Below are 23204 nucleotides of genomic sequence, written 5' to 3'. Positions count from 1 at the left end.
CACAGCTTCTCCCAAAGACTTCAGCCAAGTACCAGCACACACCTGCTGTAGGCTAGGAAGCAGGTGTTACTTTCCAACAATACAGAACTCTGCTAAACAAGTGAAAAAACAAAAATTGCTAACCAAGGGGTCAACAAGCTCCCTTCCCTACTGGAAGTGAGTATAAGAATGGAAGGGCAGGAGGCTGCAAGGATTGCCTAAGACCCCTGTAGTCAGGGGCTGAAAGCACCATGCTGCTACTATGTTTATTTTAGCTTTTAAATTATTAACTAAACTATTAATACAATTAGGGAAACTGGTTGGTTCTCTAACTTTTTCCAGAAATTTATGATTTGCCCTATTTCCATTAGCTTTTCAAATGACAGGCTTCATTTTCAATCTTGAAAAGAACTATGGGGAATAATTGCATCAGCTTTGTGAAGGTGATAACACTTCATGTCAAAGAAGAGGGAGTAAGAAACTGGAAGGACACAATGTGAGCCTTTCTACTCTTTGCCTAGCCTTTATTAAATAGTACGTACAAACTTTTGTGCTTGCAGTAGAGAACATTTTTACCTATTTGTTTCAAAAAACCCAAACAACCCAAAACAATAGGATTTCTTTAAAAATGAAAACAAAACAAAAAAAAAATTAAATAGCAAGCTCTGTGTAGCTTTATTTCACAAAACTTCCTCTCCCCAGAAGGACATGGAGGTAATATTTTTTCATCTATATCAATTAAGCATAGCAAATTAGAAGTGTTTTCTAATTAAGCAACTCTTGCAAGAAGCAGTGAGGTGCTACAGCCTTTTTTTCTCTGCCCCTCTGCCCTCCCCACAACACAGCTAGCAGAAGGTGCTATGTCCTTGTGCCTCAGCTGCTCTACTGTAAAGTGCCATGTTTCAGCTTGAACTGCTGATAAACGGGAGCTACAGCTAAGCTACCAGACCTTACAGTGGAATGAAGTACAGGCACATGTTCACTTCTGCTGACATAGCTATGAGAAGAACCAGAAAAGCTGACACTCTATGCTGTCCCAGCAGCAGCCACATCTGCTTCCTAGATACCCAGCAGCTGCTTGCTTCCTAATCATCAGTTTTAAAGATTATGAACCCAAATTAGAGCTTTTGTCATACAGTCCACGACAGGTTTCTATGAGGAAGTTATTGCAACTTCAGCTGCTGCAGCCAAGCAGAAACCAGAACATTGTCCAAAAGCTCTTTTTCATTTCAAAAGAAACAAAATGCAATTATATAGAATAGAAACCTGCAACTTCAACTGAAACACAGTGATCTCAGAGTACCTCTTGGCCACAGGGACCAATTGGGACAGGAAAGCCCAGCATTAAATCACTTACATGGGAAGCAACTCTAAACAGACACTGGGAGCAGAACTGTCCCAGCACTGTGGACTCCCTGTAAATCCTCTTTCAAGTAAGGCAGGCAGTGCTCGCACCCTCAGAAAGCAATGCCATCTTCTCGTAGAGGAGTGCCAACTTCTTGGTGGGAGATGTTACACATAAAAGGAGAAGAGTTCGGCTGAAACATCCACTTAATATGTGCTCAACACGTAGTCAAGCACTTGTGGAGCACTGCAGGAGTGGTTCTGGCGATGTTTGCTTTTGTTGTTTTATTTGTTTGGGTATTTTTTTTTAAATAAATCATGCAACACATGAAAAGTAGGGGCAAATAATTTTTCCAGGCATCCACCACATTGCCGGCAATGAGATGTGCCACAACAGCAAGTGTGTTAGCTCTAGGCAGCTGCTACCTACAGGCCATTGGCATTTAAAATAGAAAATCTTTCATACACAGTGTTATGAATAAAATTGCACTTGATTTTGTTAAAAACTCATATCACTGTAACTTTTCTAAATATTTCCTTTCTGGCATCTTAATTTTCCTCATCAACAGGAGCTTCTCTCTAAAACTCTCTCATGCATAGTCAACACATGACATACAACAGCAGTTGTTATCTACCAAAAAATGGGTCTGTTGTTTCTTCAGTGCTTATTTCTATCTGTTCCAACCCTCCCCCCAAAAAGGTACAGGCAGTTCACCTCTAAGTGTCAATTGTAACACTGAAATATAAACTCCTCAAGCAGACATTAGGAATTTTAGTTTCACAGATTAAATATTTGAAAAGTTACAGAAGGTGCTGGAATAGTACACATGTCAACTGCTTAAAAATCCAAACTTGCAGCAACTTTAAATTCAAATTTCCAAAAGGTTTATAATGTCCTTGTGAACTTCTTCCACAGCAAGACACCCTCCATGACATTAAAGCATCAAACTTTCAAGGCTGAGATCAAATCAGTAGGATGCACTTGCTCCACCAAGCAACTTTAACAGAGGTGTCTCCACTTCCAAGAGCAAAAAGCTACTCCTTCATTCCATTTTGGACCTCTCAAAGTGGGTAATCATTCTTTCCTGGAAAAGAAAATACCCAATCTTGTCATTTTCCCCAGGAGATTTACATTATTCAGAACATGCACATTCACAACAAACGACACTCATATGCATTTTAAGTCAGGAGTCCAACTTACACAGCAGATACACCACTTACTTTAGAATACATATTTAGAATACATTTGTACTCTAAGAAGTTGTATCATGGTTGTTCCCACTATCCCTTCCCTCTTGCAGTATTTTACTGTTGCACCGACATGAGCAGAGTCCAGTTCTAATAAGCCAAGACCTTATCAGCTGACTCGTGACTCCCCTGGCATGTCAGAAGACTAATTTGAACTGAAGATTTCATTACTGACCTCATCTGAATCCAGAAGAGCTGGAAGAGCACTGCAGTGGGGGAAAAAAAGAAGTTAAGACAATTAGAGCACAGGCTAAGAGCATATTGACAACCATTTTCAACCTTAGGCTACTTTTTAGGGCACAGAAAAAAAACCAATGAAGACAGACCTTTTAATTTAACAGAAATTAGAGAAAGACACAAAAAAAAGCCCAAGGAGTATTCTTAATGACCTTCACAGTTTTAAATTTTTTTTATTATGATGCTTATTACCAACTGAACAATTTCCAAGTTGCCATGAAATAAGCTGTTTCACTCCTACTGCTGAATTGCACTGAAGACATTTACAATGTGGGACCATGTTGTAAAAACATGTCCCAGAAGTCAAACAAGTTCCACTGGTACTTCAGCCTTTCCAGCTACAACAGATCTCCCACCTACTGGGATCTTGGCTCTTCACAACCCTGATCACACTTTCAGAAACAGAAAAATCTGCAGCAAATTACCTCAAAGTGCCCTTTCCTAGCTTACACCAGTCTAGTCCTTTTTTTCTTAAGGAATCCTAGAGTCTTCAAAAAATAAGGAACTAAAACTGGGAAAACCAAATTCAATTGAGAAAATGCACTTTCTTCCCTCTTAAAACTTCACCTAATTTGTCTCTACCTATGTTCAAGCCAAGTTTCATACTTCAATCCAGATACTCTGCCAAAATTACCCATTCAAATTTGTGAATGCACTTATCTATGAACTTTGGTTTTGTTATGAAAAATGTAGACACAGGCACTGACACTTCTAGCATGTAAGAGTTATTAAAAGCAGAAGAGATAGAGTGTACACAGCTGACTGTATTATCCAAGCACAAAAATTACATAAGATGTTCCAAAAAAAGCTGAAAACTGAATTACATTATTCCATGGTTTACATTCAGCAAGCTATTCAAAGTTCTTTTCAGAGCACTAGAAAGGAGTTTGATTGTTGTTTTCCGAATTTATGTATATTGTTTTAACTTTAGTAAAATACAGACCAGTCTGTGGTTTCACATTCCAAGGGACTGTTCTCAAAGTCAGTCTGCAACCCCAGCAGACTGCATACAAGGGATCAGAGGCAGTGCCAGGTTGGACACAGCCTCTGCCCATGGAAGTGCAGCCTACAAGTGATAAGGCATTCTAATGTACTCATGTGGGAAAGGAACCTGCCTTTATTGCGACTACAAAAATACTCACACATCTGTCACTGATGAAGGAACATTCTCCTCTACCCACTTCAGGTCATCCTCTTGCTACAAATACAGAAGTTAAACAGAAAACACAAGTCAGTTTTTCCACAATGCTGTCATATGCAAGCCTTTTTCTTCTCAGCCTACTTGACAAAAGCCAATGTATTTATGTCAGTTAAAAAATTAAAGACAAACAAAACCAAAAAAACCGACTTCAATTTAATTTCTGGATTAGAAAAAACACATTTCAAGGAAAAAAAAAGTAAAGAAAAACCCACCCACTTGCTGTGAACTCTGTAGCAAACCTCACCACCACCCCCTTGCAAAATAGAAAAGATTGATTTCATCTTATCTGTCCTCAGGTAAGTAGTATACAGCTGCAATCAACCCTCAAGAAAAACAATGCTAATAACAAAAATACAATTGCTACTTTAATTAATCCCTACAGGTTCCTACAGGTTTTTAAAGACTGAAAGATTCCAAGACTTATTTTAGGCCTCCTACATGGATGTGAAAACATCTTGCTTATAAGCCACATGGAAAAAATGCATCCTCCCCTAAAGTATTTAGGTAGGTACATAAAAATATACACATCACCCCATTCATGTAATCAATTAAAAATCTCAAAACCAGAGGACAATTTGCTTAAAATATGGCTCAGCCTCCTACTCAAACTTACAAACTTGTAAAATAATGCATTAATCACTATCAGAATATTGTATTATACAGTACTATCTACACTTCTATATTTCTAAAGAACAGACTGAATTCTTAAATTCACACTGTATTTACAGGAAATCTCATGAGAAACATGTATTTACTTTCTTTTCAGCAGTACTGTGTTAACTTATACTTTGACTAACTCACACTGAAACAAACAAAAAGCTCACATTTACTGCCTCAAAACTTGGCATATTTATGTGCTCCTAATGGCAGTAAACAAAGAAGAGATGAATCTTATATTCTTTGAGGTACAGAGGTCATACTCACAATTTTGTTTGCTTTTACATTCCCATTTGGTTCTTGCTTTGTACTTCTCATTTTCATTCCCTCTGAAGCCAAAAGACGAAAAAAAGATTGGGGTAACTGAATTATAATTGTTCATAGACTGTAAGGGAAACTGTTGAGTGTTCATTCAGGACATTTCATCAAAGAGACAGAGTTAGATAAGCTAATGATTTATACTGTTTCCCCTTTGAAAGGCTTGCAGTATTTTTTTCTGGTAGGTGAGAAATGTAGTTTTACCTGAATTTTACAGTTTTACCCAGGAAATATAAATTTCTAGTCCTTTTAGTTAAGCCAGATATCAGCAGGAGAAAACTCAGATACAGTTCCCAGAGAGGCTGTGGAACCTCCATCTTGCAAGATACTAAAAAGCCATCTGGACAAGGTCCAGAGCAATGTGTTCTGGGTGTCCCTGCTTGAGCAGAGGGCTTGGACAGGATGAGGTCCCTTCCAGCCTCAGCAACAGTCTCTGAGACACAGACAACTCCTGAAATTTATTTTACCTGCTGACTGCTAACCAGCCACTTGGTTGCCTTAAAGGCTAAGAGGCAACATGCATCTCCTAGCCTGGCAGACAACCAGACAGTGCTTGTTTGCCAAATGCACCTAATGGATTACACACTTCTCCTCTCTCCTAAACAAGCCAAACAGCACTGACATATCCCAGCACTGATATATCCCAGGATAACTGATTTGTGGACAGACAGCAGTAGGCATGTAGCCCTACTTTTTACACACCTTGTAAAGAGAGGTATTACAACAGACAATTTCATCAATAAACGTATTTGCTCCTACATTTACACAGGACATTCCTATGCTAAGACCTAACGTAGAAAATGAAGATTTCAAAGTTCAGAGAACAGATAATAAATGAAAATCCTTAAATGGGATTTTAAAAGAGAACTGCACACTAAACCACTGCCTAGCAACAATATCCAAGAGCTCCTTGTCATCATGCTGGATTAAAATCTAAGACATATTTAATCAAACAAAGTCCACTGGACATGGCAAAGCAACCACAGCAGTAGCAGTGTTTTCAGTGTCAACAGAAAATCCCAGAATTAAACAGGCAATGTAAATACTAAACATAAAGCCAGTTTCCTCTAGAACTCCATGTATCAATGGCAATTTTTGCCAGAGAGAGACACTTTCCTCCACAGAACTGAAATAGAGTGAATTTTTTTTTTTCTCTTACCAAAGCTTTCCTTTAACATTGGTTCTTTCTGCTCATCATCATCATCCTCTTCTGTCAGTGGTGAGAAAGCAAACCTGCAGAAGTGAAAAAAAGCAAGCTCCCTTAGTATTCTATCTCTTGCCTCCCAAGAGATCCATTACCCCAACATATACATGGCTTGATTATTTTGTTTAGCTCATTGATTGCTTATTATCAGTCTTAAAAACAAAGTTTAAGTTACTTCTTTTTAAATAAGCTGAGTACCAGGAACAGAATGATTTTATGTATGCAGCTTCTCCAGGTTTACCTTTCTCTACACACTCTGTTTAGTATCCTTATTGATCAGTGTACAGCAACTAAACATCACCCACCAGAACTTTTTGAACAAACAAGCATTCCTAAAACACAGCATTTTCAGGAAGAGGTAAGAAAATATGAACCTTTGGTTGTTAGCAGATGGTCTCCACAGAATCATGATGACAAAAAGGATCATTGAAAACAACAAACGCCAGATGGCATCATCCACCCATAGCTCTTGCCAGTCCTGTCAAGAAAACCAGCAGCACAACTGAAAAATGTTGTGAAGTGAGAAATTTCATGCTCTCATCACTTTCCAAGGTTGAACTATAGGCATCTGTCAAAGAGGCTCATTACCCACAACATCATCACAGGCTAAAATTCTCACTATGTGCCAATCTCACCGCCAAATACAAACTTATCAAGAGGCAGCAATTGTAGAAAGCATTTAATATAAACTCACCGACTGACAGTCCACCAGCCTGAACTTCATGGTTGTCCAGATGATGAATACAATAGATGCTGCAATATTCAAACAAACAAGCTGCTTATTACTAAAAAGATGCCAATTCAAATACCCCACTAACAGGACCATGCTTCCCAAACAAATATCAAAGACCTGAATACTCAAGTCTTGAAATTCAATTTAATAGTTTTGGAAAACAAGATATGGATCTATTGCACTGACCTTATACAGAAATTTAGGCCTAGACTAGTATATTTTACTCACATTTCTTCACAGACACAAGGCATAAATCAAATATGGAGTATTTAGCCAAAATTCATTATTCTTATGTCACTTTTATCTAGCCTTCAAACCATGGTTTCATTATCACTTGAAAAGTGAAGCTGACTCTGAAGTAACTGAACAATCTGATCTGCTTGAATGCCGTAAGCCTTCAGATCCTGACTCAACAGCTCCAACACTCTAACTATGCTCTTACCACAGGTTTAGAAGAGACTTCCCTCCACTAAAGTATTTTAAGATGACTAAGAACCAGGTGCTGAAAGGAATTTCATCAGAGCCAATTTTCAGAAGGAATGTACTTTTTTGAGTTTTTGTTTAAATAAAAAAGCACAGTCTTTAGAAATTTTCAGCTCCTTGTATTGATAGCAGAGAACCTGGAAGCATTTATTCTCAAAGGTCAGTTCATCACATATAAAAAGAAACTCAATCTGTATTCTCCTAGAATAGAAGGCATTATGTCACAAAACAAAGAATACAGTTTTTCCAAGAATCACTCTGATCTTCAGGCATCTTAAAAATCCCATAGTATACAGTGATACTGCAATTTTGGCAAGAAGTATCTCTGTGAAGTTAACAGCATAAGATAATAATAAACTTTTGCCCCTGGCAGCTTGAAGTGGGACAAAAGTGCTCTGTTAGAGGAGCTGCATAGAACTACTGATCTTGTTAACATCAGGACTAATAAGCCACTGTCTCTGAAATATCGACATAACACTTGGCAAAGACCCACTTTTAGAAATGGTCAAGTGTTCGACATACCACAAATTTTGATTGTGCTTACAGAAAGGTCACCAAACTTAAAATTTGCTGTAATGACCAAATCAAGCCCTATATGGAAATGAAAAGTGGTTTAATAAGTGGAATAATTTTCTGCTTACCTGCTACTGCCAAGATGAGTGTGTTGGTGAAGTGCCGATACAAAGAGAGTTTTACAACATTCCTTCGAAGTTTTAGCAGCTTCATTGTTTGAGTTAAGCTGATGAATATGTACAGAAAGTCAAGGAAAATTCTCTGAAGGGACAAGCTGATCACACAGACTTCGGAGTACACAGACCTTATGATCAACAGCTCTCTCAATCACACACTTACCCCTCCAAAAAATTAGGATGATTTTTCTATTGAGAATGGTCTATGACAACAGTATCAGAGCAAAATCTGTCCTTTTCATGTTATTTAGTCATCTACACCTCTAACTCTTGTCACACAAAGATTGTATCCAAGCCTCTATTTTGGACTATGGCCCATTCCCTCAGGAAAGAGTTGGCTGTGCTTTTGATAAATGAAAAGTAAAATATGAACTAGAAATTGGTTAAAATCTATTTAATGCATATGAGTGCCTTCACATTTTCTTTTATTTCTACAGTGACAAAACAAGTGGTTAGGAGAGATATCATGACAGGGGAGAACTGTGGTTGTCACAGTTGGGCAGCAAGCTATTCAGACTTCAAATAGAGCTTTTGTGATTGACTTTGTCTCAGAACACTTTACAGGGATTTTGCTATACACAAGTTCAGCATTTGATGTCAATTGCTAAAGTCACACAAGATCATGGTTGCTTGGAATGAATATGTCAAGACACAAGAAATAAACACTGCCTCATTTTGTCACTTACTTCAAGACTAGTTCAAATTTTACAGAAAGACTTTTAGGTTTGATGAAGCTAAGCAACCTTCTCCCCAAAACACAAATTGAGTAATTTCTTCAAAGGTTACTGCCCTGGTGCCATGACACGCTACACTAGTAAAAATTACTTTCATACTTGACAGAGAGAGACTGACAACAGACTGTGTTCTGAAGCAGCTTACACAGACACATCCAGTTCAACCAAAGTTAAGCAATAGGCAGCAGAAGTTTACCTTAACACTCGATTACAGAACTTCTATAACCTTTACCAGAAGTATAAAAAAATAAATACTTGGATCTTACTTTTAAAAAAAGTTCAGCCAAAAAAAGACTAAAAAAAAAAAAAAAACCAAATTCAAAAAGAAAACACACCCCATCAAGTAAAACAGTGAAGGATATCCACCAGCACAGGGCAGTATCTAGGAAAGCCAGGGGAATAAAAGCCAAGGAGGCAAGATCATTCTGGGCCTGGAGACAAAGAAAGAGCCAATAAGAACAAACTGAAAAGAAAATAAAGTAGAGAAGTAAGGAGGATCAGGCTGTTTTATGAGAAACCACCAATATACCACCACAACAGTTCCAGGTTTTGCAACAGAAACATAGGACATGAACCAAGAGTTTAGTCCAATGCACAGAGAGGAACTGACAATACCACATAGTCAGTTCTCAGTTCTCCACCAGCAAGGCAAGAAGCAGTTTTTCAGATTAAGTCAATCTAGCACTGTTAAAAGGAGTCTCTGCTAAGGCAATTGCTGTGATTAATTGCTCTGGCCACTTCTGTTACAGAAAACTAGCAACCAGCTTGTTAGAGATGTAGTAATTAAATCTTTTACACTATCCATGGATAAACTGAAAGCTGCACCGGCAACTATGAGTCTGACTAAAAAGGCAAGACTTGCTTTTGCATGTACATCATAAACTTATCAAAGTCCTAACAGAAACAAGCAAAAGCTTTTATTCCTTGCAAGTACAAGATAGAAATAAAGAGCTATGAATAAGGTCATACATTCTGCAGTTTTTAAAAGGATATCCACAAAATAATACAGGCATCAATCATGGACAGGGCCAAGTTTGCTATCAGAGCCACAGTGTCATAGAAAAACTGGAAAAGTATCAAATATACAACAGGTTAAGTACTTTATCCCAAAAACAGAATAACAGAAATCTACATCCCAAGATGCACTTATTGAATCCAGTAGCAGCACCATTCACACACACTTCCCCAGGCTCAGCCTCCAAAACCAGAGCAGTGGGAGTTTGGGTTGGCTGTTGTTGGGGAGGGGGAAGGAAAGCAGCTGCTCACACAAGTACATACAGCCAATAGTGTCTGTGGCATAAGGTAAAATTCAAGTAGTTATTACTGACCCCTGTGACTCTAAGGACACCTTCCATGCCAGAAAATAACAGATAAAGGGCTCCAGCCATAACTACTTTGTGAAGAGTCACTCCAAGGCGAGGCCTGTAGGAAACAAAGCGAATCTCAGATTAAATGGGGAACAAAAAGTGACGTCATGTCAACTTGAATCTGAACATAAGGTATGAAGCATATGAATAAAAGGTCACATCCAGATCCAGAAATACTATTATGGTACTTGAAACTTACTATTCATTCTGACTTATGGTATGATGTGACTAAGGGAGAAACTGGCAACAGTCCTGTTTCATAATTAACCTGTTTAGCTTTTTATGACCATTTCACTAAGTCTCATCCCACTTTTTCACCAGTTCCCCCAGCAAACCCACACTTGCCAAAAATTCCCACTGCCACCCAGCATGTGTTTTCACCACTGAATACAGCTGTGGACGGACAAATGAGTCACAATCTCATTGAAGCAGATCCCCTCCCCATCAGTGATTTTTGACCTGCCACATTTATAAAAGCTCCCCTCACCCAGAAGGCAGGCCCATAAAGCTCCCATTCCAGTCAGTGGAGCATCTCAACAATAACTCAGAAACCCATGCTACAGCAGCGCACAGAAGTAGATGGAAAGAAGAGTACTAACAGTATGGAACTGTCTCTGCTTACTAGTGAAGAAGGTTAGATCTTCAGAGCACTTCACTAAAGCACTTTTTAGCGAGCAAAGTACAGGGAGATATATAACACTGCCCTAAATTCTTAAAAACCAATAGCAAACCCCCTTTAAATAGAACACAACAAACCTGTAACAGAATTACTCACTTGACTATCCCATATCCCAGGCTGACTATGATGACCAGAGTTCGAGCCAACGAGCGCTTCACAGCGGAAAGAAGTTCTGCCAGTATTACTGCTCCTTGAACTACCAAAAGCAAAGAGGAAGTTAGGTCATTAAAATATAGTATCTGTTTTATTAGCTACTGCATGCAATTATAGTACAAGAGCAGATATACAAAGTAGACTCTTAAAGTGCCTTTTGTTAGTTGCTTTCATAGTCTTTTTATTATCTACATCTGGAGTTAGCTTTCAGAAAAGATAGGTCACTTGGCAAAAAATAACATACAGAAAAATTTTACATCCAGCCTGGATATTCTTCCAAACAAGTCAACCAACACAACCTTCTGCACCATGCTAACTGGGTATGGCCAATTAGCAAAGTCATAACAAGATTTTACCAGCAGAGTTTCATTTGTACGCATCAAGCCTGAAACTCAAAACTAGCGTTAAAGAGCTTTACATAAAGGTAATCTCTTAAAATGGATTATGAGGCAAAGGGTTGAATACTAAGAGTTATCTACAATACTGTCATGTTGAACAAGGAGTTTCAAAGTGTCTTTTCAAGGCCAACACCAGTTGTGAAGAATTAATTACAAGCAACACTGAGCAAGTCCTATTTTAAACTTAAAACCAGCACTGCAGCACAGAATTCTACGCATTCTATGTACCTAAGACACTACTCTCAGGAGTCAGAGAAAGCAACAACATTTTAGCTTTAGAAGAACTTAGATCATGATGTTTACAACATATAAAAATGCAAAAACTGTTCTTAGTTTTGAAACAATCCTCAAGTAATCGTACAGTTAACATGTATCTGCTACCCCGATGTAGCATAAGGCATTAGTGCTGTGCCCCCAGTTAAAGTGCACAATGCAACTGCCACCCACCGGATTCGCCAGTGTAGCGGATGTTCTGGAACTCGGCATAGAAAACTGCTTTCTCCAGCATTCCCAGGAAGATAACGGCGCCAATCCAGAACTGGATCCTCAGGAGATCCCGCCAGTAACAGGCTGACCACGCAAGCCACAGAACCCCGAAGAATACGTATACAATACACATCACCATGAAAAACTGTAACACAAAAAGAAGAAAGAAATAGCAACTTCAGACATAGAAAAATTATTTCCTTGTTTCCATTCCACAGTTGTAAGACAACTCTATTTTCTCCCCTAGGATAGCAACTTTGGAAGTTCTTTAAATAGACAAGCATTGTTTCATTTGTCTTCTCTGGACTCTTTAACAATGCGAGTCTAATTTCTCACTAGGAACAAAGGGAATAATAGAATTTCTGTGCAATTTCCCCCTTGAAGAATAGTCTTCCAATTTATCCACAGGCAATTTTTACTAAGGAACATACATGCTACGAGATTCCAAAATGCTAAGAATTCAATAAATCATAAAGTATTAGAAACTCTATTTGAGCCCACATATTGTTCTATTAATAACTTCATCATATATTTACAGTACTGTACAAATAAACTCACAGGCCACCTGTAGACACCATTTCACAGAACAGAGATAAGCAACTAATGCTTATATGCCCTGTGTTCAAATAATTTGATAACTTTTTTCAAAAGTTAATTTCCAGCAAACTCAGTTTTTGACCAAGTTTCAGGCCAGCAAAAAAACCCACAGTGAGAAAGACATCTGGATATTCATTTAAATATTAGCGTTTTGTGGTTTTTGTTTGGTTCAGTGTTACTTGATTCAGAAGAACTTTGCATGGTATGTCTCATACAGCAAATAATAAGCTTGACAATGTTACTCAGTGCTGAATTTTCTAATCATACCAAAGCAATCTAAAATTTTCAAAAGGAGACTAAGATTAAGAGGAGGAATTAGGAGAGAATAAGACTATGCGAATAGCAGGAAGCAGTTAACCAAAACATATGACAGTGCTTAGTAATCAAGCAGTCTCCTCTTTCAGAAGGAAGATTTTAAAAATTTTTTTTAAAGCCAAGCAAACACTGAAATTAGATACACAAGCCATCAAAACTTTCACAAACTGAAAACACCTTTCTTAGGGGAGTAGTTTACTGATCCTTACACATTTTCACACCTGACCAATCCATGCAGCTCAAATGGTAAGAACCTAGGTGACACAGTTTCACATGCAGAAACTCCACTGAGAAAATATTCAGAGATATTCTTTTCTGGTCCTGTCACATGGGATACTCACACTGGTGAATTACACTTCAACAGAGCTGCTGGAGGCTTTTTGCTTCTGCAGGAAGTAAAATGTGTGTTTCAAAAATGCTGCCAGGCTCCACTATTGACAGCCGGCTCTTGCCAATTTAGTCAGGTTAGAGACCTTACTTGTTATTGATCCCCAGCTAAAGTCTGTCTTCACTACATAAACATTTTAAATTCTTTTATTGTTTAGCCTTCTCAACAGGAGAAACTAGAAACTAAGTCAATACTCCTTTGAATAAAAAGGGGATTAGCTCTTTGTAGTTCAACTATGCTTTCACAGCTAGGCAGTATTAAAGACCTCCTCATGGGGTGTAAGACAGCTGGTGGAGGAAGCAAGATTAAGCTGTAAAAGAACAAAGAAAGCAGTGACAAATGAAAGGGTAGCTGCAAACAACAGCAGAGAATAGCAAATTTTCTAATATATGAGGTAAAGAGAATAACAGTAAACCAGTAAATAACCAGTAAAACCTCTCAGTTTAGAGCTAATAATACTGATAACTTCAGGAACTACAAATTTACAACCATTAATTCAAACAATCTAGAGAAGGACAACATTGACAGCACATGCAAGCAATTGAAATCTGTGTGTTTTCCTTAGCCTGTACTAAGTACAAAAAAAACCCAAATCAAAAAAACAAAAACAAGCAAGCAAAAAAACAAACAAAAAAATCCCCCCCCACCCGCTCAAAAAAAAAGAAAAAAATCCCAAAAAACCAACAACAACCAACCAACCAAAAATAGCCCATCAAACCACCTCAGGTAAGTAACTTTTTCTCCTGAGACACTGGCTCTGTGCTTCCTGAAGTATGACAGCAGAGTCTTTAATCGACATTCAAATCAACTGACAATTTTATAGATCAAAAACAAGTTGGTTTACTTACAATCATCAGAGGGTAGTCTGCAAGTGAAAGATACTCATACGGCCCCTTCAGTTCTATTGTCACTGTCAAGGGACAATCCAACAACCAAATCAGACCAAAAGGAGGAAGCCGGAACTTAACTGACTTTCACTTAAGTATAAAGAAATTCCACATCTTCACATGGCCTTTAAACCTAACTTGCACTTTAATAAAGAAAGCTAACATATTCACCCAAAAGCATGCAGTTAAAATTCCACACCCTATTACCAAGTAACTCATGGCAGTACTTAAAAGTAATTTTTGCTGGAGAAGCATGTATAACAGGAAAAACTCAGAGACATATGTAAGCTCACTTTTTAAGAGGATTTTTAAGCTTCTCTAAAGTTTGAATAGGTTATCAATGCACTGTTAAATATAGTATCAAGGTGATAATTATGATCTTTGTATTCCAAGTTTTGACTTCTTAGTATAGATCACTATATTGGGCTCCACATTTCTGAAACAAAACACCAAGCCTAAAAATTGAAATGCTTGGGACTGACTTTTCTTGATTTCTATTGCTAAACTGACACAACAGTCTTAGGATCTTCAAGACAGAAGAAATCATCTCTTTTCTTAAATGAGCCATGGTAATATTCTACCTATGTGAAGTGAAAGACAGTGTCTTATGAAATTGAACCATACAGTATATACTAAAAGTACCTTAAAATAATTAGACTGGGAATACATAAAAATTTTCAGTTTACTGTATAAAGAGCTATCTTACTTGTACAGGGCTTGTTCTGAGGGCCTGTTGAAGAAGGTGTTGTTTTCTCAGTTCTTTTAAGTTTGGCAGTAGAATCCTTTGTAGCTTGCACAATAAATATATATGGCCCATCTCGCCAGGTTTTGATAATAGCATTCATTGCCTGAAAATAAAACATCCCCATGTAAACAGTGCGAAGACAAGAAAAGCACAGATAGAAAAGACCTACGTGTATTCCACTCCCATGACTAATGCAGAACTGAAGCAAAAATTTTTTTTATAATGGCCACTCCAAGAGAAATTCAGAACTGAGAGCATACATTTCTTTTATGAAACCTCTTGACTACAAGACCCAAAGCAAAAAAAATCCCATATGTTTAAAAAAACCTTTATACTAATATTAACTAACACAAAACTTAGAAACACAGTAAACTTGAAAGAAAATGGGTACATTTATATACACAAATGTTGCCTTTAAAATACCACCTTTTCTTGCTGCATTGATTCTTTACTTTGCAACTGCACACATCTACTTATATTTTAGCTTTAAATTAAATGGTCCTTTATTAAGTACACAAGAAGTAAAATAAATTTTCTTTCCTGGAATCCAGGACATTCAATTTGACGTTATTTTGAAAATTGTCCCTAGTTAATTCTTGAACATAATATATAATAAATATACTAAGGGACATAAAAATCAAAACTAAACAGTCAACTTTGTAAGAATAACATTTCAAAAAACTGACTGAAGACAAAACCAAATGTATTCTATAAGAATTAGTCATCATTTAAAGAAGATAATTTCTATTACTATTTTAAACTACAATGGAAAAACAAGTGTATTTTTGAATTTATACCACTGGTTTTAATGGTATCAGTTCTGCATTTCACATACAGAAGAAGCAGTTATTCTGTTTTTCCACACAGCATTTACTTTCAAGCTAAAAAATTCCAGATGTCAAAAAACCATAGAAAATGTTACCAGCCAGTCTTTATACAAAGAAATACAAATTTTAAAAAATCAAACCAAAACAAAGTAAGACTGCTGAATTACATGCCATGCTTAAATTCAGTATACATACAGTTTTATCTGTCACCATCGAGTGATTTCCTGCACTTTCCTTCTTGTCCTTTAAGCCCTTAGGGGGAAGAAAAAAACCATAGGAAAATTAATAAGTAAATATGCCAAAACTACCTTTTCCATGACTACACTCACTCATTAGAAGGAAAGGAAAAATACCTCTTGTTTCTCAGGTGAGAGAGGCTCTGGATGAACAAATTCCTTATAGAAAATCTGCACGACATAAAAAAGGTAAAGAAAAGGTAAAGAATTTATAGACACTTTATAAGCACTTTAACATTTATAGGCACTTCACACCTTAACATGACATTTCCAGAAAAGCTTCCAGTAAATATTATTATTCTTTGAACAGTTGTATTGGAGAGCTTTCATTTTTCTAAATCAAACAACTGTCCATTTCCGCAGGGAGTACTGAATACCTAATGTTATGTAATTTGAGAGTTATTTTTCCTCCCCTCAAATAACAGGTATCTATTTTTAGAAACCAGACATGATTGTAGCGAAGCTAATTTCACTTTTGAAATATGACTCAGTTGGGTATCCCCATTACAAGATAAAGTCCCCACAAACAGATGCAGGGTTTTGAGATTTCTGGCTTAACCTATGCAAAATTAAGTCCCTAAATGAGTGGGTGCCTATTAGAGATCCAGATTTTTCCAACTCTCTTGAACTACAGTGACTCAAAATCTAGTGAAACTGCTATACCACAAGGAGATAAAGCTGAACCATTTAGAGAAGAAATTGCTGTGAAACTTCAGAAATTAGTATCTGACAAGAATATATTGTTAAGAATTCCACAGACTTTCCAGAGGAATTGGATGTAAACTTACTCAAAAACTTAAAACCTTAAAGACTTTCATGAGCATGTTTAGTTAGGACGCCCAAGCCCACATTACACAGGTAAATCCAAAAGATATCTTCTACCAATCCAAGTAAAAGCAGAATTGACACTTCTCATCTTATTAAACATAAAAAGTATGCATCATAGAATTTCTTTTTTCTTTTTAAAAATTCTTCAAGCCATCTTCGCACATCAAAGGAATTAGAGGCATGCAAGCAGATCATTAAAAGCCGTATTTAGGTATTCGTTTTTTTTCTTAATAAAAAAACCCAAGCAACCAAAAATACCAAAAAGCAACCCACAACACCAGGTTCAATAGTTAGGAGACATTTCCCAGTATTTTCTATCCATAATCTTTTGTATAAATGAGGAATGGCTGAACACAAATGCAAAACTCCATAATTTGCCTTCAATTCTTAAGGATACCATTAAATAAAGACAGCACATTAGACTGGTGTTATCATCAGCCTGCTGATATATACCTGGTGTAGAGCTGATGTCTGCACGTTACTTCCCTATGCTAATTTTGCATTGTCTTCTTGCTTTTGATTTCTTTCAAACATATTCTAGCACTCCTACTCCATGAGTGCTTAAGTAATACATTTTTCAACACTCCTTTCCATTATTCTAAATAAGCATAATTTGAGTAATAAATGCCAGTCCCTTATTGGTTCAAGTTTAGTGGGATCTTTACGCTGATGCTTTTACTCAGCTAGCAGTAGCCTCCTGCAAATGAAACAAATTGAGAATACAAAACTACAAATAAAAAGAAGCATTGCACTGTACATCACTTATACAGTAATTTGGTTCAGGTTTTTTTCCACTACCGTGAGCATAATGTTGAATAGCAAGCCAGAAGTGAAGGAAAATTAAGAAATTATCATCACAGTTTGGTTGTCATAAACAGATAAAAATAAGTATCTTCCAATCTACAGTGGAACTTACACAGGATGCCAATAACAGGAATTATCACCTTCTCTATATATTTCATAAGGCAGTAGAGCAAACTCTGAGGTTTCTACCCATACCTGAGGCCTGAGGAGCTCAGAGCAATTTGGAAAGAAGAGAGAAGAAGTGGCATAGTATCCTGACCAGCCCGGATGCTCTTCAGCTGTAGTCCCAAAATAGTTATCTGCTTGTTCATCCTGCCAAACAGAGTAGAACTTAGGTTAGCATCAAGTATTTTAAATAGTTTATCTCAGTAGATAACTGCAAGACCTGGAGGGCTCCATCCATAGTTTCACTCTGCACACACTCTTGAATCAAGTTAAGTATAATAAAGGCATCAAAACCACACAAGGCTATAACAATGATGGTACACAGGCTTTGAATAAGAATTAAAAAGTAGAGGTGCAGCATAAAATATAAACTTCCGTCCACACAAACTCTGCATAATTATTTTTAAGAGAGAAGACCCAGTCCTGTGTTGGATTTGTAGTAACAACTGTCATAATTAATAATTTAAATGAACATGAAAAAATATTAACCACAGAAAGCACAATTATGTTCTACCACATTTGACAGAGACACTATACATTTTGTACAAATTGATAATGCTTGCAATGTGCATCCTTAAAGAACAGAATTTAGACTTAACATGTAAATATTCAATTTTTTCCCTTCATTGTCGTTAAGCATTCCCACATATATTTTCAACTACCATAGATTCACTCATTTTAGGGTCAATGTGTTCACTTAGGTTCCTGGGTTTAAAACAATTTTGACAAACACTTCCACCTGACTCAAAACCCAAAAAATTCAGCAATAGCAGCAAGCTGTTGATCATTTCAACCTATTCCAGACATTTGTTATCTTCCAGTGGAAGAATGTGTCTTTCAAGCTCAACCCGCAATGTAGATGCAAGAGAGACATCTCTAATCCCCTCCTCCTGAGATCTGCTAACCTCTAAAAGTCATAACCTATGTCTTTCCATGGAATTCTTACCCCAAAGTTGAAGACTTCATTGTAGCAGTCAGAGTATCTTAAGTACCAGGTAACATTTAAAGTCAGGGAGGGGTCACAAGCTTTTTCATCTCCTTCAACTAAGAAAAAAACCAAACAACAACAAAAAAATCAAACATGAGATATGTAAGACACTATCTACCTTCCATTCCGTGCAAAACTAACATAATTAAATTTTAAACATGAAACTGAAAGCAAAACAATAGAAAATATTTTTCCCAAGTACTTCATTACTGTTCAGTGAAAGAAAGAAGCATGTGAACATAATTCCATTATAACATTATACAATTCTATTAAAGAGCTGAAGATAAAATGGAAAATTTTTGTTCTGAAGACAATCAAGGATGCTTCAGCAACTGCAAATATCAAACCAGGAGAACAGCAGTGACTCCCATACACAAAAAGGGCCCCCCTTTCAGAGATAGAGGCACATATAACAGGCTGAGAATGCTAGGAACAGGATAATACTAAGCAGTTTCCACATATAATTTAAATATACCAACACCATCACCAAGGAAATGAAGGTAAGACCGTGCCAGTCAACAATCACCCTCCCAAAAGACAAACAAGGTATCTATACGTTAGCCCATGCTGTTAAAGCTGGAATGCTACCTAAAACAGCAGTAAGACAACCTTCTACTTCGATTTACTGAATAACAATATGCAAGGAAAGTGAAAGACAGACTTTCTCCCTAGTCAGGAAAGGTTGTGTGGGGTTTTGTGTTTCAAATCTCACTCTTAAACTAAAGCCCAATGAAGAGAATTTGACGTTAAGAAGGCAAGCTCAACCCTTAAATAAAATGAGTAGTGACTATGCAGAGTCTTGGCAGAGCCATTTAGATGATTACATTTGTGTTTCCCCAGTCAGCACATGGCAAAATTCTTTTGAGTTAACAGAATACTTGCAGTGGCTAAGAAGTTCCCACAACTTCGCAGGCAACATTCATATTAGAGGATGCAGCCACAATTTTCTTACATGTACACTTTTAAGGAATGTTCCATACTGACCACTGCAGGTAGGAAAAGCAGTTATAGGTAAAATCCTCCCACAGGGTATTAATTGACTAATCCCATCTCACACTTTGTGAGTACTAAAGCATGTATACGTACAGCTAAAAACTCATCAACTGAGTTTCTAACACCAAAAACTTAAGCAAAATCACCGAAAAAAAAGAGTTTCCTTATGAGACCTTCTGGTAAGCATGAAAACAAGGCATACAGGTTCCACATTGCCCTAGACATTGCAGAGGGCACAATAAAAAAAACTAAAAGGCAGCACAAGCACTGCAGTAACACGGGTAGATTCTTTAATAACACAGGCTCTTCTGATAAAACTGACCAAATGAGGAGTGTCTCAAAAAAAAGTGCTAGCAAAAAATAAGATTCCAAAATACCTTTTAAATATCTCTTCCTCTGTGAAAAATAAATAGGCAAAAACATATTCAGCAGTAGCACTCATAAAGGTAAAATAGGTCACTAGAACAATCCGCAATATCTGTGAACATCAAAATTACAGAAACCTTGAAAAGGAAGTACTCCAAAAGTCAGAAAAAGTATCTGTGGCATTTAGTGAATTCAGCAATATGGAAATTAAGTTCCTCAGCCTTCAAACAAAAGCCAGTAATATTCAACTTGAATGCAGTCTTTGTACTCATTTGCAGAGAGCAGGATTTCTATCACAATCCCACAAAAGACATTAATTGCCTTCTAGAACAGTACTTCAGGAAAGTAAATAAAAATAAATTCATTTTTGACAACGGTACATGCCGCCAGCAATCTTCCCAGTCAGAAGCAGGAAGTATCCGACACCAAGATGCCATATCAATTGAAAAAAAAAAAAAAAAAGAAAAAAAAAAAACAAACAACGAAAATTAAGACGAGGGGAAAAAAGGAGATAAGGAGATACAGGTGTTCAGTAAAATCATGAACAACCCATCAGCAAGAAGGCTAAAAAGTGTTGCAAACAACCACTGAAAGTGTTCGCAGTGCACAACAAAGATTTCACACCTTTCTAACTCAGCTACTCACTTCTATAACATCTTATTGTCATCTAGATGCTGCCCTCATGTTCACAGGTAAGAGGGTATTTCACAGAAACTCTCCTCGGAGTAGTAACCTACATAACTCATAGACCTGGCCAGATCAGCAAAGAGCAAAACAAAGAAGAAATGGGAAGGCTGCCGACATGTTTGCTCGACAGAAAAAACTCAATGATCTGATCAGAGACTGGGATCAGGAGGAGAAAACACCTCTCAGGAAAGCTCTGCTGCAGTGTGCAACATTCCCTCACCACACCAGAAGAACTCAGCTAGAAAGGAACAAGGCTTCAAAAAAATTGCTTTCTGTATTAGCATCAATATACAAACAGCCCCTGTCCAGCAGGCACCAGATCTCCCAGACAGGGGAATTTAACAGATCTTAGACAGGAAAAGCACACTTCACAGAAGAGTGCAGCACACCCCACGCATGATTATCCACTATCTGAAACAAAGTGATGCTCCCACTGCCCATCTTGCCTTCTTCACAGAGAACATGAATAGAGCCATTAACTTCTGATACCACTCAAACAGATGACAACTGGGAAGGTCCAAGGCTGTTAACAGACTCAACCACATCAGAGCTGTGGTCTTCCTGCAGTGTTAGATTAGCTGTCACTGCAGCCAGTGCAGTTACACACTTCACAGTGTTTTGAGCTCCAAATATTAGAAACAGGCAGGGTGTCAAAAAGCAGAGAGCAGGTTAATCCCTTGTGACCACTTACATCTCAGGAAAATTGTGGTGTTGCTGAAGAGAATCTTCCCAAAGCTAAACTTCTTCTCCTGCAAAGGCACAAAAAAGGAAGATATATTAGCGGGCTTGATGTATTATCAGCCCTAAAATCACAAGTCAAACAAGTTATGATAAAAATGATAAAAAAGCAGTTACCATTTATTAGTGGTCTTCCAGGTGCACTTATGGTCGAGTGCACACATGAGAGGTAGGGCTTCGACACTTTTGTAAGTTTAGCAAATTAGCGTAATTGACAAGAATCCTCAATTAGAAGTGCAGTTAATGAAGCAATTCCCCTCTTGGTTCAACCCCCTAATTGAAGCCTTCCCCTTGCCTCTAGGCCCACACTGTTTGTCTAAATACACAGGGAAATGAAATGTCCTCGGTTCACTAAGAAGCAAGATTATAGCAGGATTCCAGGAGTTGTTGTTTGTCCAGCCTAACAGAGGAGAACGGTAGGAGAAGTCCTGAAGTTAACCAAGAAATTATAAAAGTATATAGTAATAGTCTACAGAGCCACTAAGAGATGAAAAAAAAACCATAAAATGCAAAAATCCTTTGGCATCACGCCTAATGTCACTGAGCTTAAGTAAACACCATCTTCCATTCTAAGACAATACAGTAATGAAAGCAAATGTCAAATCTGGAGCCAGACTTACTGGACTTTCCAGTCATGCTTCACCACCCTTCAACATACTCCTAAAGATGGTTAAAGAGCCTTGGGGCTTTTTGATCTGCAAGCGGAATCAACTTCACGTTGACATTTGTTGAAATGATGACCATTTTCTTGCTGATGAGATGGTCTGGACCATACAACAATAAAAAAACCAATCTGTTCTAAGAACCAACAGGACTACACACCATGATCCTTCAGTTTTGCTCCTGAAACTCAAAAGCTTCACAATAAAGTGCGTATTACTCTCACTGCCTGATAATGCCCGAATTTGAGGCACAACAGCTTTCCTCCATGCAAATTCAAGCACGTAGACTTTACCAGATGTGCCGAAATCCTTTCACCTTCCCGAAGGCCCACACCTCTCTCGGTCCAGCGCTGCAGTGCCCGGCTTTCCCGAGGCCAGGCCCGACGGTGCGGGCCGCCAGCCTGGCCGCACGGGGGGCGCGGGGCGGCCCCCCCGCACAGGCCCACCGAGCCCGGGCACCGGCCGGGGAGACCCTCCCTCCTTCGCTCCCTTCCATGGGCCTCATGGAAGGGGGCGGCTCTCCCTCCGCCGCCCGTCGGACTATTTGCAGCACAAGCCTTCTCTCCCTGCCGCCACCGCCGACCCGCCAGAGAGGGCTCAAGCCCGGCAGCAGGACAGGAGGCAGCCACGGCCCCGAGCCCCTGCACCAGATACGGGTCAGGCTCACAGAGGCGCGGCCGGGCAGGGGCGCCCCCGACCGCGGCCGTCGAGCTCGCAGAGGACCCGCGGAGCAGCCGCGGCCTCCCGCCCGCACACGTTCGCTCCGACGTCGCCACACCGGCCGGCCCGGCGGCCGCGGGCCCGGCCCCGCTGCCCACACTCACCAGGGGCACCGGTAGCCGCCATTTGGAGCGCTGCCCAGCGCCCGCCGTGCCCGCCAGCAGCAGCACCGCCAGCAGCTGCAGCAGGAGGGCTCCGGGCCGCCGCCGCCCCCCGGAACGCGGCGCCGCCGCCATCCCGCCGTACGGAGGCCGCCGCCGCGCTGGCCGCGCCTCTTCCGCTCCCCGCGGAGGGACGCGGCGGCCGTGGGCCGGCGAGAGCCGCGGTGGGCGGAGCCGCTCCCGGCTC

At 38.8% G+C, this 23204-nt stretch overlaps 1 protein-coding gene across 2 annotated transcripts; it reads right to left on the bottom strand.

Annotated features, from left to right (window-relative positions):
- Nucleotides 1-476: 476 nt before the first annotated feature.
- TMEM87A (transmembrane protein 87A) lies at nucleotides 477-23092 on the bottom strand. Of its 2 annotated transcripts, none has more exons than XM_033063034.2 (20): nucleotides 22961-23092; nucleotides 21428-21485; nucleotides 18649-18746; nucleotides 17733-17849; nucleotides 16023-16076; nucleotides 15865-15921; nucleotides 14804-14945; nucleotides 14059-14120; nucleotides 11872-12055; nucleotides 10970-11069; nucleotides 10156-10249; nucleotides 9821-9892; nucleotides 8046-8154; nucleotides 6883-6941; nucleotides 6563-6666; nucleotides 6144-6217; nucleotides 4934-4995; nucleotides 3951-4006; nucleotides 2747-2777; nucleotides 477-2408 (listed from the first exon to the last, which is right to left on the bottom strand). In XM_033063034.2, exons 1-20 carry the CDS (start codon nucleotides 23090-23092, stop codon nucleotides 2367-2369), a joined length of 1707 nt encoding a protein of 568 aa, XP_032918925.1. In that variant the 3' UTR covers nucleotides 477-2366. The 2 variants fall into 2 exon arrangements, with proteins under 2 accessions (XP_032918925.1, XP_032918926.1); XM_033063035.2 differs by lacking the exon at nucleotides 9821-9892 and adding an exon at nucleotides 9190-9258.
- Between the last annotated feature and the right edge of the window lie 112 nt (nucleotides 23093-23204).

Source organism: Catharus ustulatus, chromosome 6, assembly GCF_009819885.2.
Source record: "Catharus ustulatus isolate bCatUst1 chromosome 6, bCatUst1.pri.v2, whole genome shotgun sequence".
Lineage (NCBI taxonomy): Eukaryota > Metazoa > Chordata > Aves > Passeriformes > Turdidae > Catharus > Catharus ustulatus.
Note: the sequence above shows the minus strand (reverse complement) of the source record. Positions and strands in the feature narration are given on the sequence as shown.

What these genes read in the sequence shown, in the direction of transcription:
- TMEM87A (XM_033063034.2), bottom strand. Translation starts at nt 23,092, where the DNA reads ATGGCGGCGGCGCCGCGTTCCGGGGGGCGGCGGCGGCCCGGAGCCCTC. An exon ending in GGCGGCTACCGGTGCCCCTG is followed by an intron (nt 21,486 to 22,960) that starts GTGAGTGTGGGC and finishes GTGCCTTTGCAG; the next exon opens with GAGAAGAAGTTTAGCTTTGG. An exon ending in CTCTTCTGGATTCAGATGAG is followed by an intron (nt 2,409 to 2,746) that starts GTCAGTAATGAA and finishes TTTCTTTTCCAG; the next exon opens with GAAAGAATGATTACCCACTT.